The 14,557-nt window shown below is 34.3% G+C and overlaps 2 protein-coding genes across 2 annotated transcripts in view; one reads left to right on the forward strand and one right to left on the reverse strand.

Moving 5' to 3' along the window:
* LOC126883521 (uncharacterized) overlaps positions 1-14,557 on the forward strand; it is a 225,323-nt gene that overhangs the window by 74,183 nt on the left and 136,583 nt on the right. The window lies entirely within an intron of this gene.
* LOC114331818 (uncharacterized) overlaps positions 5,062-14,557 on the reverse strand; it is a 41,994-nt gene continuing 32,498 nt past the window's right edge. The window contains exons 4-5 of the mRNA XM_028281488.2: positions 12,014-13,318; positions 5,062-6,264 (exon numbers count right to left, since the gene is read on the reverse strand). Of these exons, the coding sequence (XP_028137289.1) occupies positions 5,162-6,264; positions 12,014-13,318 (2,408 nt within the window). The 3' untranslated portion in view covers positions 5,062-5,161. The remainder of the gene's footprint in view (positions 6,265-12,013; positions 13,319-14,557) is intronic.

Consider the following 14,557-nt stretch of genomic DNA (forward strand, 5'->3'; position numbering starts at 1 on the left):
TAAGGAGACCCGGTCTCCTAACAGTGCCATCTACGGTGCCATCACACGCTGCCCGGAGATATACCAAGGGAGGCAGAATAGCTTCTCGGCTCCGTTGCGTGGTTGCGTGCGTCTCGGGACAACGAATTTTAGGGTCCTGACTAAAAATAATGAAAATCTAAAAGTGCGAATTTTGTTATGAAATTTGGTATGTGGGGTTATAATATTTGGAACAACTTTCTCAAATAACTTTTTCCGATATCTCTTACTCAAAGCAAAATATCGGTAATTTATGGTGTTTTTGAATTCGCAGTAGGCCGCGTTTAGAATTAAAAAAATTCAGTTGAGTATCTTAAAAAATTTGAAGCTTCATTATGTATGGACTGCAAAACTTCAAATCTGTATTTATTTTGTGTCATTTTAGTGAAAGTTGTGTGTTGTGGAAAATGCCTCGGAGTATATTTTTTTTTTAAATATGATTCTTCTTTAGAAAACCAAGCCCGGCGCGAGGACTCAAGGCCCGAGCTAGCAATACAGATCAATGATAGGTCACTAGTCACTACAAATAGCGGGAATAGAGTGCCTCACGCATTCACGCGTCACGGATTTAGTGTGTGAGTCCTTGTACGCAGGACGTCTCACATAATTAAGTACTTTGCTGATAGAGAGCCCCTGCGCATCAGAGTGTTATCAGGTGGAAAGTTGCTCGACCCTCGACCCTTAAGAAAATATTTTTATATCCTTATTGAATCGCTTCCCCTTTCAAAAAAGTCACCGCACGCCACTGGTGTTTACTCTTTGTCGGACATTTAAAATTGAGTCTCTCATTATCTTTTTAAGACATGAAATCTGTCCGTCAGGTATCTGTGAGAACAAAAAAATTCCCACTTTGTCATTACAATCAACTGTGGGTAATCCCACATAAACACAATATTTAATGCTGTTTGGCTAGCTAACTCAAGACGTTTCTGTCGATCTTGTAAGCTGCTGGTGTTCCATGTCGCATCCTGAAAAGGCATGACGAAGCAGCAGCAGATTCTCTGCAATTATGTCGTCATATATATAAAACTTGAAAGATGGTATAATTGATCCGACGTACACCCTTTTCAAGGTTTTAAAAAGTACAATGAACTGCGTCCTTCCTAATGCCGTGAGCAAAAAAAGAATGAAAATGTCATCTACTACGATGTCACAGAATCGTAGGATTGGGATATTGACTTATGTATTTAATTTATCTTGGGATTTGAGATAATGTTGGTACGATGCTCTTATTAAACTTTATCTCTGTCGATTGGTGTTTTTTGTCGAAGGCAAGCGCTTTGTTTCTGCGATATCAGGGTTTTCTGAGTAGCCAACATACTTCTCAAGAATATTGTTCAAACACGAATTCCGATCCCAAACTACTTTATTTAGCAGAAAACCACCATGGATAACAAAATGACTTTTGTGACTATTATTAGAGGATCGTTCTACTGGTGTAATCCACATTCATTGTCCACATCGTTTGTGGCTTTTGCTCGATCAAGCAAAGTTTTCATTTCTTTTGCCCTCACAGTTCGTATCCTAATGTGCCCTAGAGGTTTCTTACGCATCAAACACTTGTACATCATGATGTACACTTAAAGAAAGTCAAAATTGTTATCCAAGAATTAAAAATTTTACCCAGAAAACTCTTCATTGTACCTATAAAACTCAAAATACTTTTGAAAGTTCAATACGTCTGCAAGTAGCACAATTGAAAGAATAAGTAGAAGGGGATGGAACAACTGAACTTCCTAGGACAAATTATAACAACTTTCTATCTGCTTAGGATTCTGGTATTCCTTCTATTAGAAGGTATTTCATAAAAAGAATTATGACCCTTAAGTGGAACTGGGAGGGGCACATAGCTAGAATGTCGGATAATAGATCGACACAGCAAATAATACACTGGAGACCAAGACAAGAAGCATATCGAAGTAGAGGTCGTTTAGGATTGACAAATGTCAATCCTCCTCAAATGAAACCTCTTTGCGTTTTTTTTTCTGGTTAATTCCAAAGAACTAGAACTTGAGGTTAGCGCTAGAGCTTCATTTGTTTTACGTAAGGTTGCCGATGCTTCTTAACATCAGTTCTGTCAATTCTAGATCATCAGTCGAAGAGGATGATGAGGTTTTTTTGTCCTTAGAAGATGACCGATCGACGGTCGCAGGAATTTCTACTCTTTGTGCATATCCTTACTTTTACTATGGTTTGTTTTTAAACCAAGAGGAGTAAACTAAAAAGACAGATTCACACGCAAGAAAGTCACTAGAAAAATCATCAACTAGATCTTCTTTTTTGGTTGATCATATCGGCTTTCGACGGTAATCCATACATATTATATTATACTAATATGTCGCTAAAGAGTTCTAAAAACAACTGTTTTTTATATAAAAGTAATCTAAAAATTAAAGGAATAACGCAGAAAACACAAAAAATCGCCGATATAACTTAAATAACCTATGAAATGTCCGTAGTGTCAAAATTTCATAAATGTCAAAATTTTATTTAAAATTTTATTAAAAATAATTTTAGTGGAGTAAACTTGCCTGCGGTTTGACCAATTACAAACAAGCATTTAGGCGCGGTAAATTTGAATTACTCCTGGTTTTAAAACAGACCATAGACTTTAAAAGAGTTCAATAAGCTCATAAATTCTCTAACGGATTTATTGCTGTCAACTTTAGGAGTCGTATTGCTAGTTTTATCACTCGATGATTTACTAATAATTGCTTTCTGTTTTGGGAGAAAGTGATATTTTTTCATCTGGAACATTAGGTGTTGACGCTGATGAATTATATTCCTGATGTTCGGCTATCACAATAATTAGTTGTAGAAAATTAATTGATTCTGTGAGCTCTCTGGACTATGCATATTCGTTGAGACTTGGCTGTCAGCTTCAAGAATATCAGATACAAGGCAAAGAAAATGTAAATTTGTCTGGTGGGATTATGTTTTACAAAGGATGTGCCCTTGTTGAAGGCTATTTGTTGAGTTTCCGTCGTTCTCACTTAACTTGTGATCACTATTAACACTTGCATGCTTTCTATGTAATAAGTCTCTGCAGCTGTTTTCTTGTGGCATATGTAACGTTACAAACGTCACATCTTTGTTATTTTATTTTGAAATAATTATTCTACTTTATTTTCTTTAATATTTCATTAGTAATAATTATCTTCTATTCGTTTTAACTTGTTTTTTCGTTAAAAACTTGTTTGGCGCCCTCTTTTATTATCCTTTTATTATCTTTTATTTAATATATCTCTTTTCATCTAACATTTCATTCGTCATACTGAACGTGCTCCGTATATTCTTACTCTGTCAGTATCTATCTTAATACGGAACATGCCTACCTTTCTACAGTTCACGCTGTCATTTCAATTCTCAAAATGGTGGTGATAATATTATAAAAGGCAATAGATAAGGCAAATGATAATAGCTATCTATTTCCAAATCAAATCTTCTCTTGGGGTAAGAATATTCATTATTATTTTTTTCTTGTAACCACAGTTCAACATCTAGCAGCTTTTTCCTCCCATCTAAAAGCATGTGTTCTGATACTTTAGTTTTAAATATATCTTTTTAACTTACAGCTGGTTCCAAAAAAACTGATACAACTCTTAAAGCGTATTTTGTAGAAAATTGAGCAGTGTATTTTCTTCTTCTTCTTCTTCTTTTTTGGTCTCGCTGCAAGGCAATTACCAGCACGATTTATAGGCGATCTTGATGTAGTCTGGCTTTAGGCCATATCAAAATCTCTGACTATGTTCTTGTAAAAAGCTTTTGATGAAGTGTGATATAATTAATATGAGTTTAATTATATTTAATTTATTATATTTTGAAGGATAAACTTATTATTTACATACTGTCACTGTCACTGCCAAATCTTAAAATTTGTCAGATAACTTCAACCTCAAAAAATGGCTGTTTGTTTGTTTATTTTATTATTTGTCTGTCATAATAAATATAATATAATGTCAGACCAATCATACACTGCTCTAAATGATCAAATCTTACTAAGAGTCGTATCAGTTTTTTTAGGAACTAGCTGTACATATATGCTTTTAGTAATCAAATTATTTAACTATTCCGTCACTATTAATCTTATTTTATTCCTTTGCCAATGACCACGTTTACGATTATTTGGCAAAGGCTCGTTTTTGGTTTATGTTCTTGATGATTGATATGTGTTTTACTCTTCTAGTTTTTGGATATAAATCACCTTTCTCCCTTCGGGAGCCACCTGCCTTCATCACCGGTGATGCTACTCTTCAGGCAAAGACGACAGGATACATCTCAACTAGACTGCAGCGACCAACACCACCAGTAAACTAGAGCTGCACTGACCTGAGGCCGTCCATCGAACCAGATACCAAAGCCATAAGTATAATCTACAAATTGTTAGTTTTTGGCAAGAACTTGAATATATTTGTTAATGTATTTACTAAGTCATATTTTTATTATATCTTTATCGAACAATAAACATGATTAGTTACAAATACTGTTTTGTTTGCTTCCATTCCGAATTTTCATAGTTCATTTCTAAGATTAGGACAAGACGAACACACACTCTGAGAGACTGAGCAAAGCTTAGGGTGTAGCGATGGCTATCTTGGATGATCGAGGTAATATTTTCGAATATTATTTCAATTAGCTGGGGTAGTCCACCGCCTTTTTGTCGTTTCACATGTCTAACTTAAATATTGTGTTTATTTGGAATTAACCACAGTTGATTGTAATAACAATTTTTTACCTAAAAAGATTTGACGTATCGATTTCCACTCCGGAAATCGTTTCCAAAAAATGTTTTAAGCAAATTGTGTTGAAATAGTGTACAACCGTCAAGGTGTTAAAGAAGTTATGGGATAACCATACTAAAATAACACAAGAAAATATCTTCAGAACTCTGTTTCGACAATTAATTGTAAGAAAATAGATTTCAGCGAAGGTGGTATAATATAACCAAAAATACAGCTCCGCTCAAAACAGCTCAGTCCCACCAATATTAACATCGTTTAAATTAGAAAGTGTTTGTTGTAAATTCCCAATCAAAAAGCCGGATAATAACAGATAGAGCTTGGATAATTTAATCAAATGTACATAAAATAAAATTTAAAATACATATTAATATTAATAAATTACATTAACAACGTTAACATGTCTACTTATTGTCCCTTTTATCTTTCTTCTTTTTAGTTGGTTCCTGTCTTATTGATGACAATTCAGAATCAGAGAATTCCGCGTTAGATTTGCTAGAACTCATAAATTTACTCGTGCCTAACGGTGTTGAAGTTCTTTGTCTATCCCGACTAGCAGTCTTCAGAATACCAGATAAGTCAGAACTTTCTGCTAGGAAGCTTCCTAATGTGCCATCAGTTATCAAGGTACTTGAGGAAACCTTCTTCAGGTGTTTATATAGGAACTCCCGCAAGCTAATTTCACTGCCACTCACAGTTGTGTGGACGTCTTTGCGTTTTTTTCTCGTTAATTCCAAAGAACTAGAGCTTGACGTTAGCGCTAGAGCTTCTTCTGTTTTACGTAAGGTTGGTATTGCCCATTCCATGCCGATGCTTCTTAACATAAGTTCTGTCAATTCTAAATCATCAGTCGAAGAGGATGATGAGGCTTTTTTGTCCAAAGAAGATGACCGATCGTCGTAGGAATCTTTACTCTTGTGCATATCCTTACTTTTACTAGAAGAATTCAATAAGCTCATAAATTCTCCAATGGATTTATTGCTCTCATCTTTAGGAGTCGTATTGCTAGTTCTATCACTCGAGGATTTACTAATAACTACTTTCTGTTTGGGAGAAGAAGGGGATATTTTTTCATCTGGAACTCTGGCATTAGGTGAAGATGACGAATTATATTCCTGAAGTTCAGGTATCACAATCAGTTGAGGAAAATTAATTGATTCTCTGGAGCTCTCAGGACTTGGCACCTTAGTTGAGACTTGGCTGTCAGCTTCAACAATGGTACTTAGCTCATGCGGTACCAAATTAACATTCCCATTTAACTTTTTAAAGCCCTTTGAAGGTGGTGGACGTTTATGACTTGATTGGCTACTACTACTACCTCCGTGAGATTCAAATTTTGGAAGCACCGGTATATCTGACAGAATGGGAGCAGAAAATGGCTGATTCGGCTCGTTGGCGGGAATAACTTGTCGTGGGCCATCCGGTCGGTTTTGAAGCCGGCGTAATCGATCAAGAAGTTCTTGGTTTAAAGAATCTTGATGCGAAGAATCCTTACCTTCTGGAGACACTAAAAAATAAAAAAATATAGATTTTATATAGATTGCTACTTATTAGTTAAGAAAATTAGCTGTGTAAAAGATTAGAGATCAAGAGTTTATTTTTCAATTCTTAGACCTTTTCCCATTTGACTAATTCAACTTGATTGTCCACAAGGAGGTGAGATTGAGCTTATGTTTGAGGAATTTTAAGGAAGTCTATAAATAGAGTTTATATAATATTTATATATTTAGGCTCACAAATCAACCAAAAGAATACAGTAAATGCAGAAATTAACAGACGTATATATCTAGCAAATAGAACGTACAATCCGACAAGCGAGAGCTGGCGGGTGACCTTAATCGCGGATGTCACAAACACGTGGTTGCCGTATCAAAAATTTAGTTGTGATCTGAAAATTACGTTAGTATATATTATTCAATACGATGTGAACTCCCAGCCGACAGCAATAGAAATGAGCAATCCCTTCCACTTTTCAATTTGTTCCACGCGCAACCCGCCAGCACTCGCTTGTCGGATTGTACTATGGATTAAAGAAACTTTAATCGAAGAAACTTTAAAAGGACGAAAATATTGATATACAGAATAATCAAGCCCGTACTGACCCGTACTCACTTACGCCTCAGAAACTTGGACAATGACAAAAAATGATGAAGAACGTTTACGCTGTTTTGAAAGTAAAATTTTGGACATATTTAAAAAGGCGTGCATGAAAAAGGATTATGGCGTAGACGCTATAATTTTGAGCTTTACAGCCTTTATGAGCCTATAGTAGGAGAGCTAGTGAACCCTCCGAGTAACGGTCTTCCTGTAAGGCTACAAATTTGTATAGTGATAAGTCATAGCACACCAAGGCTAAAAACCATGACTTGGCAGGCGTAAGCCCTGCACGGGTATTCTTTTTCTCATCAGCATCTTTCAGTGCGTCACAGTTTTTCGATTTCTTTCTAACGCTTTCTAACATTTATTCTAGTTGTCGATAGATTGCGCTATAATCGAAAAAAAGTTATTTACGAATTATATAATATATCTACGAATATAATCTGTACAATTTATAAGACTATACAAATCAAAGAAAATACCATTCTATAAATGCAATAAACACAATTGATTTGTTTTTATGGCAAATTGCAAATAAAATGTGACAACTGTCAGATTTAACTAAAATGTCATGTTAGAATAAATGTTAAAATGTGTATTATCACGGACTTACCTTTTTTTCTATCATTTGTGACGCACTGAAAAATGGTCATGAAAAGGACCATTATCTACCAGGTGGAACGAAGGGTGCATAGTTTAGGGGGTAAAATAAACTTTCTCCTGTAAAGTTTAAATTTAAGTTAGTGTTTGAGTAACTCATTTAGAAGAAATATGTACAATGACAGGCGGTTCTGAACAGCATAAGACCTTGACAGGCGAGGGGAAAGATTGCGAGGGAGTTATTAAAAATAATGAAAATATAGGTCTTCTTCTTTCATGTGGTACCCGAAAATTCGCTGTGTCATTATCATTTTCTGAGCAATAACATTGCAAATTGGATGATATCCCTCTGAGGGATAAACAAATTGATAAAATTTAAACTAATTGACGAATCGTCTTGAAATTTTTTGTGTATTACATGGACTGTTTGATTCTACTTTTAGTTCAATATCAAAGTCTTAGCCCCGGCGCAAATTGATCCTAAGCGAGACGCTTATAAGCGAGAGACCGCAAATCGAACCCATCCTACCATCAGTGCATGCCTTCGCAGGTCTCGCTTGGGAACGTTTGTCATCGGCGTACAGTTTTCTTGGGTCGTGGGACGCGTGACTCACTGCCAGTTGTTTATTTTTACTTGTTTTTGTTTGCGAGATGGACGTATCTGAAATGCCACAAGGAAAAATTTCCTGTAGCTGGCTGTATACCATTAATTATTACAAGTAAAATTTAATAAAAAATTTTTGGCTTGGTAAAAGGTATATTAGTTTAAAAAGCCCCTATAGGGCTACAACATAGAAACAAAGTGTTTTCGCTCTGTAACAAGAGCATCATCAGTGTTACAAGAACATGGTGAGCCAACCAAAAAAGACAAAGGTCAAAGCCTTTAAAAAACAGACTAAAAGTCTTATATAGATGCCAACATGGCAAAATCCATCCAACCTTTGGATGCCGACAAGTATGGAAATACTGATTTAAAGTTGCCTACTCAATTTAGTACAAGGATCAGATACAGTATTTTGTAATGAGTATTTGTACTCAGTACCACTAAGAACCGGTATCAAAAGTAACCGTTACAGCTCCGCACTGATTTTGCCCGTCTATGTTCGTCACAGCGACAGCCAAGGGTTGGGTCGGGTTGGGTTTAATATGCGGTGCGCTAGAAAAAATCAAAATGGCCTATTTTGGACACGTAGTAAGGGGAGACCGGTTTACTATGATGGGTAAAATCGAAGGACGCAGAGGAATTGGTAGAAAGCAGGCCTCTTGGTTGAAGAATATCCGGGAGTGGACAGGAATAAAGAAAGCAGAACAACTATTTAGAATAGCTCGAGACAGAGACAGTTTCGCCTTGTTAATCGCCAACGTCAAGGAGACTTGATAGGGCACGTTAAGAAGAAGCTAAAAAATAACTGCACGGGTCACTCGTCCCGCCGCGCCGGCGCAGGTTGTGTCTCGCTTAGGTTCAATTTGCGTCGGGCCTTAAAGTCTTAAGTTCATTTTCGCAAAGTTTATAGCAAATTTTTGATTTTCGAAATTTTAGTCTTATTTTGCAATTTCTGAAGCAACAAATGATCGAACCGAAATTCACAACCTGCCATTTTAAACCTTGGCTCATCTACTAAAAGAATAACAGTATAAATAAGATATTTAATTACCCCATTTTTACCTGTAGCGATTTAAACAAAAAAAACTGCTATTTTTGACCCGTATTTGTTAATAACTAAAATTCTCGTCCGAACTGTGACGGACATTTTTGTATTTATAATATATTAGGTATATAGTACCCAAAAACCCATTTGCAACCTGGCTGGTCAAGTGTCCCGAACATGGTATAATTTTGCCTTATTTCCCTGGAGTAATATGCTAGTGAGCTAGTGCTATCGTAGAATGCTCGTATATCGTGGAAGGACAAAGATACGAATATTGAAATCCTACGCAGAGTTAATAAAAATGGACAAGTCGTTCAAACTATCCAAAAGGCGAAAACTTGAATATTTTGGGCATCTCATAAGAGAATCAAGATACAGAGTAGTAGTTACAGCTGATTATGGAAGGTAAAATTGAAGGTACGAGAGATATAGGAAGAAAACGAACCTTTTGGTTTCGAAATCTGAGAGAATGGTTTAACTTGAGCTCCATCCAAACCCTTAGATCTACCTTAAGAAGAATAAAGATAATCATTTATTTCAGACAATGGCAATATGTGTGATCGATCAAATAAAATTACGATACATGTAAATCAAAATGTAATTCCGCACAGGTTGGAATAAATTTTTTTATCAAAGTTTAGGTCAAAATAAAAGATATTTTCAAGAAAGTATATGATTCATATGAGGGACTCATTGTTTAAATAATTAAAAATAGGTGGTAATCTTTGCCCAAAATTTACTTTTTTAACTGCTGCGGGAATTCATGTTTTTATTAAGGTTTTTACAATTTTTTTCTATGAAACTGAAGAAACAATCTTTTATATAAGACTTACTAAATCCTGTACAAAGTTTGACCCTTAATTTATTTAAATAATTTTAAATCAAAATTGAATAAACAAATTTCCAAAAAAAAATTTTATTTGCAATATAAATAAGCACTATAAAACATTTTGTTTTGCAGAAAAAGTTGCCCTCCTAGGGTACCGGTATAAACTGAAAAAAAAAAATGGTTGATAAATTTTAAGTGGTTTATGAGATATTTAATTTGTTTATAAAAAATTAACATTTTTTCAATTGCAAAAACGCTGTTGTTGCCCATAGAGTACCTATATAAGTTTTTGACGCCTCAATTTTTTTGCTTTTATTATGTATATTTTCGATAAATTATGTATTGACAAATTAATATGTCAATTAAAGACCCATCCAAAATGGCTTTTGAAAATTGGTGTAATTTGTTTAAAATTTGTTTTTTTAATAACATCGCCGGAATTAAAAATTTTGGAATTATTTTTCGATATTCGTGTTCCTGGTAGTTTTTGACACATTCAAAAAAGAAAAAAAATCTAGATCTTTTTTTTTGCTTAAACTTAAAAGTTTAAAAATTCATTATTTGTTTATTTATTAATATTAAAATTTAAAAGTGCGTAAGTACATCTATTAACCCTACTACTTAACAATGCAATTTATACACATAAAAAAATTGTAGAATACTTTGAAAAATGACGATTTTTTGAAAAATTGGCGGACGAGTAGTTTGCAATATATCCGTTAATAATGGGCCAATTTCAATGTTTTTTTTTTAATTGGGGTAGCATGTAAAAATAATAACATCTGTATGATCCTTTTTGCAATAAATATTCATTAATTTGTTATAAACATTTTTTTTCACATTTTTTTTCTCCAATATTGTGATTAATAAAAGTTTTCTAAATAAAAGTTAAACAAATTTTAATTTTAAAAATTTAACAAAATAGTAAAATTTTGTTAAAGAAACATAAAAACTTTTTCTTTGTACAAATCATTGGCAAAGTTTCGCAAAGTTAATAATGTGAATACAAAAGAAAATATATAAAAAAATGGAGGACAACTTCTATATAAATATATGTATATAAGTGAATAAAAATTAACAAATATATACACAATTTTTAGTGTACTACCTGTTATAAAGATTATAAAATTAAATGTAAAATACATTATATATTTTAATATTGTACAATGAAAAAAGTCTTTAACAAATTTTAATGCTAATTCAGTATTATTTTGTTATTTTTTTTAAATCTGTTGTGTCAGTTTTTATTTATCCCATCTAGAGAAAAAAATATTTGGAAAAAAATGTTTATAACAAATTATGAATTTTTAAACTTGGAAAAGCGATCTCGGCAAAAAATGGATCTAGATTTTTTTTCTTTTGTAAGTGTGCCAAAAACTACCAAGAACACGAATATAGAAAAATAATTTCAAAATTTTTAATTCCGGCGATGTTATTCAAAAATCAAGTTTTAACCAATTTTAAAACGCCATTTTGGAGAGGTATTTAATTGAAATTTTAATTTGTCAATACATTTTTCGAAAATAAACGTAAAAACAAAAAAATGAGACCTTAAAAACTTGTATACTACCGCGTTTTTGCAATTGAAAAAATGGTAATTTTTTATAAACAAATTAAATATCTCATAAACTACTCAATATTTATCAACCAATTTTCTTTCAGTTTATACTGGTACCACAGCGCAACTTTTTCCGCAAAACAAAATGTTTTATAGTGCTTATTTATAATGCAAATAACATTTTTTTGGAAATTTGTTTTTTAGTTTTGATTTACAATTATTTAAATAAATTAAGGGTCCAATTTAATTTAGTAAGTCTTGTATAACAGGTTGTTTCTCCAGCTTTGTAGACAAAAATTGAAAAATCCTTAAAAACATGAATTACCGCAGCAGTTAAAAAAGTAAAATTTGTGCAAAAATTACCTATTTTTAATTATTTAAACAATGATCCCCTCATATGAATCATATACTTTCGTGAAAATATCTTTTATTTTGACCTAAACTTTGATAAAAAATTTATTCCAACCTGTACGGAATTACATTTTGATTTTATTTTATTTTATTGGACTATTAATATACGTACCAGAAGTTGGCGGCTTTGTTGGAATAGTTACGACCTCAATTTCTTTATCTCTGGGAGCATCTGTTGTATGTATAACGGGCCTATGTAGCTGCTGCATCTGCCTCAAAAACTCATAATCTATTTCAGTGAATTTCCTAAGTAGTTCTTCTTCATCCAAACTTGAACTGGAGCTTTTACTTGCTTTCGAATCTGCTTTATATTCAGGCAGATCCATGTAGGCTGTAGAAAAATCTTTCGAGCATTTGTCAGAACATTTGGGCACCTGCAGCATCTTTCTTTTATCTTTTTTTAGTTGCTCTATCCTGTCAGCTAACTCTTCGATTCGTTTGGTGCAAGTATCAGTGACCTCAGCATACTGCTCTAATATTTTTTGTTCCGATGTTTTACAAGGCACGTCTTCAAAAACTGCACTGTTTGGTGGTTCTTTTTGGGAACTAACACCGCTAGCGCTAGCGTTGAAGGGTACTGAACTATAATCAGGTGAATAAGCACGTCCGTCTATAACATTCTCGTCCCTTGTTTTTAGCGATTCCAGGAATAATCCCTTGGGATTATTACTTTCTATTTCTATTATACTTTGAGTTGGCGTTTCAATGTTACTGCTGCTTACACTCAAATTTTCTACACTACCTCGGTCCATACTTAGTAACTTTTTAGCATAATGGAACACTCTTGGATGTCCCAATTCTTGTGAAGAGAAAGCAGCTGACAGTTCATTTTGTTGTGGTTTTCTAAAATAATCTACGTGCCTATCGCCAGCTTTTCGTCTTTGAAAATCTGGAGGACTTAGGTAAGAAGTACTTGTGGTCGATATGGAATTTTTGCTAAGGTGATCTCTCCACGTTTTTGATTTTTCCAGCGTACTGTTGGTTTTTGCGTCAAAGGATTTAGATTTTTGTTTCTTAGGTCGATCACGAGGATCTGATATTTGAACTCCAACATCCACATAGTTTGGCGATGCAGCAGATTTCTGTCGCTCACTGGATAATTTCACTGGTTTTTCTGTTTCATTTACAATTATCTCCGGTTTATCATTAACGTGAATCACCAGTATCTGACACTTACCATCAGAAGATTCTTTGTTTTCTTTATCACAGTCACAAGGAATATGAAATTTAGTGCAAGTTGGTAAGGGTGGAATGTCATTAAGTGATGACGGTGGCGCTTGTAAAACTGGTGGTGATGGTACTGCTTTCGGAATTTCTTCATGTGTGGATGACTTTGGAGTCGTCTGAGTGCTAGCATTTTGTCGGATAATGACTTTTGTTTTAACCTTTGCTTTCTTCCTGGGAGACTTGCTTGTAGCTGAAAATCATATGAGATATTTTTTAATATATCGTAATCAATTTAATTAAGGATATTACTCAATAAGAAAGGAGTCCCTGGTGAATATGTAAAGATTGTGAGGGATATGTATGAGGGATTAACGACTAGTGTTAGGACAGGTGTGGGAGAGACTGATAAATTTCATGTGAAAGTAGGATTGCATCAAGGTTCTGTGCTTAGTCCGTATTTATTCTCATTAGTTTTGGACCAGATAACAGCGAAAATACAGGGTAACATTCCATGGTGCTTAATGTATGCTGATGATGTCGTGTTAGTAGGAAATAGTGAAAGAGACTTAGAACAAAAACTGGAACAGTGGAGACAAGCTCTGGAGGAAAAAGGTTTAAAACTTAGTAGGACAAAAACAGAGTATTTGGAATGTTCATTTAAAGATGGAGCTACTACAAATAAAATGGTATCTTTGGATGGTGAAATGATTGTAAAAAGCAATCATATTAAGTACCTAGGATCGGTATTACAGAGTAATGGAGAAATAGATGGAGATGCATGCAGTAGAATTAGGGCTGGATGGATGAAGTGGAAAGAAGCGAGTGGTGTGTTGTGTGACAGAAAAATTCCAATGAAGCTGAAGGGTAAATTCTATAAAACAGCCATAAGACTAGCTATGATGTACGGAACTGAATGTTGGGCAGTGAAAAAGAAAGAGGAACAGCGAATGCATGTGGCGGAAATGAGAATGCTTAGATGGATGAGTGGAGTGACAAAGAAGGATAAAATTAGAAATGAGTATATTAGGGTAAGTCTAGGTGTGGCACCAATTGATGCCAAAATGAGAGAGCATAGGTTAAGATGGTTTGGTCATGTTCAACGTCGAGACGTTAACCACCCAATACGAAGAATAGCTGAAGTGCAGATTCCTGGAAGGAGTAGGAGAGGAAGACCAAAGAAGACCTGGGGGGAGACGATAAGGCAGGACATGTTGGTAAAGGGGATTAACATTGATATGGCCCAAGATAGAATTGTGTGGAGAAATGCAATTAGGGAAGCCGACCCCGCATAGGGATAAGGCAAAGAGAATGATGACACGAGCGGCACATCCTCAAAAAAGCGCTTAGTTTTCGAGATACTGACCACGGAGGGGTGAATGGCTAATTTTATTCATACTTTTTATTTTCGAGGGTGCTGAAAACGAAAATGAGGTTTAGTTTGAATTTTATGTCGGGGAACATTGTCAAAATCGCAATTTTAACCTAAAAA

Source organism: Diabrotica virgifera, chromosome 4 (assembly GCF_917563875.1).
Source record: "Diabrotica virgifera virgifera chromosome 4, PGI_DIABVI_V3a".
Lineage (NCBI taxonomy): Eukaryota > Metazoa > Arthropoda > Insecta > Coleoptera > Chrysomelidae > Diabrotica > Diabrotica virgifera.